We start from the raw sequence: 2,287 nt of genomic DNA on the forward strand, positions 1-2,287 counted from the left end.
GTACCACTGTCATTATCCCCGTGAAAGAGTACGCCACACCACACTAAACACTCGTCTTACCGGCGGTTCGACGAGCTTGTGCTGCTGTTGCATGCGGGTTTTCTATCGTAGATGCTAGTACTGTTGTAGGTACTGCTACTGTTGTAACCACCGCCTCCACTATATATGCTCGTAGCTGGGGGTGTATACGTAGTGGTGGGGGGCGGGGCCCTCGGGGCGCTAGGGGCGCTAGGGCTTTTATAGCCACTGCTAGTGTATGTAGAGGCTGGTGAGCTCTGCTTGTTACTGCCGTACCCACTGCTAGTATACGTAGACTTCTCCGTGTTATTTGACCCGTAGCCCGAACTCTTGTACGAGGATGCTGCGTATCCGGTTGCGGCGGCCGGAGCTGTGACTGTGTATATATGGATACAAGAGTGTATACTCAGAGGTCAATGAGCGCATGCGTGTTCCTACAAGATAGGACGATGTATATGTAGCGTGTAGGTTCACCTGGATGCGCCAGCACCATTGATTTCATATACAGCCTGGTATATTTATCTACCCTATGCCGGTTTGACCAATGCAATACGTTTCCGAACAGTGTACTCGGTGCACCTCAAGAACATCTCCAAAACAAAGTAGCACACCCCAACATTGCATACCTGGAGGGGTTCTTGCCCGTGGTGGCTCTGGACTCTTCTTGCCATATGCCTTGGCAGTGTATGTGCTCTTTTCATACCCACCCGTGTTCTTGGTGGCGTTGGTCACGTACCCCGTTGATGCTGAATAAAACAGAGATGTGCGTGAGTGAGATGATGAGGAAGTGCCTTGCACGTCAGACTGTGTACAGCTTAGCGGAAGAATGCGATTGATAATGTTTAAATGATCCGTTCCGGCAGGTAAGAGCGTACTTAACGCTTAAAAGAAGGTGAGGCACATTCTCTGCATCACATTCCTAACCAGAATTACGCACGCAGACAGATGCAGATAGTAGAAACCTACACACGCATGTGCACTCAGAGCTCTACACAACTCACTGCAGGCAGGTGCCCGCAAGCAGGCCGTATCATGAGCCTGCTGGGACATACGCATGACGAAATATGAATATATTACAAATCAAAAGAAAGTAGTCTAAGAGCGACGAGATACATATACACGGATATACACGTAGAACGGCACACAAATCATGACAAGACCATACCCGCAGGGGCAGTACCAGTCTTACCGCTGTATGAGTTTGATCTGGGCTTCGCAGTTGCGCCAGTCTGCGGGCGGGAGGGCGGCACATTCTCCGGTGACAGACTGCCTCTGTCGTCCTTGAATGTTTCCCCCTGAGCATGCACATGGTGTTGATAAGTGATTTGAAAAATGACAGATAGTATTAAATAGGATAGTATTAAATAAGTCGATATCCGTGAACGCTATCTTGTTAACTTCCCACTAGTTCATCAGGTCCTGTGGTGTGAACTAATAGGGCTGTGCGAGGCAATCTCTACAATAAGTGGGGAGCTAACTTGTGGTTTGGGCAGTAACGAATGATGGGTGGTAATATGGATGACAATCACCAAACATCGCAGCGTAAGAAAAATCCCAACATGGACCGTCTACTTCCACAGTTGAAGGCCATCGCCTTGAAAGTGAAGTACGCAGGTCAGTACAGGGACTGTGGAAAGCCGGCTGAATATACAATAAGCACAAACTTTGTAATATCCAGACAGATTGATATCTACTAAAACAGGAGCCAGGGGGCGAAATCACGACAATCAACTGCAGTGACCACTCTAGTTGTGCCTGAGAAGAGTACCTTATAGACATACAGGACGCTCCTAGACGTCCATCTGCTACCCCCAGGGACATAAAGGTTAAACGACTGTATCTTGTGTAGCAGCGTAGATTCACACCTCTCGCTAGCGTACACGGGTGAATTGCGTTACAATATCGACCATGACATATACGATACAGAGCCAACAGACTCTGAAGCAGCCAGCGTACACAGCACATACAGTCCCACTTATTTGCTCATCACAAGTAGTATCTATTTATAGCACATACCATTCCTCGCATCTGCAGACACTTATGTAGCCGCCTGATCGCTGTAGCACCCTGAGGCTTGACTGGTTGTAGGTCTTTGAAGCCGTTTAGCACATCCATGGTATCCACATCCTGTCCGTAAAACTGTATAGCCGGAAGTTAGCCGGAAGTCAACACGTTTGAACATTAAGGAATGCAAATTTACTAGGTCGATGTGCATGCCCTCACATTGGCACTCCTGAACACACATATACATATACACACACACACACAT

General features: G+C 48.0%; 1 protein-coding gene across 1 annotated transcript in view; it reads right to left on the reverse strand.

Moving 5' to 3' along the window:
* Positions 1–56: 56 nt before the first annotated feature.
* The window catches only part of SARC_00018 (hypothetical protein), a gene marked incomplete at both ends in the record, with an annotated part of 7,108 nt that continues 4,877 nt past the window's right edge, over positions 57–2,287 (reverse strand). Inside the window, 4 exons of the mRNA XM_014306311.1 lie at positions 57–388; positions 645–764; positions 1,184–1,313; positions 2,035–2,157. Coding sequence (XP_014161786.1) covers positions 57–388; positions 645–764; positions 1,184–1,313; positions 2,035–2,157 — 705 coding nt within the window. The remainder of the gene's footprint in view (positions 389–644; positions 765–1,183; positions 1,314–2,034; positions 2,158–2,287) is intronic.

This window comes from Sphaeroforma arctica (genome assembly GCF_001186125.1).
Source record: "Sphaeroforma arctica JP610 unplaced genomic scaffold supercont1.1, whole genome shotgun sequence".
NCBI lineage: Eukaryota > Ichthyosporea > Ichthyophonida > Sphaeroforma > Sphaeroforma arctica.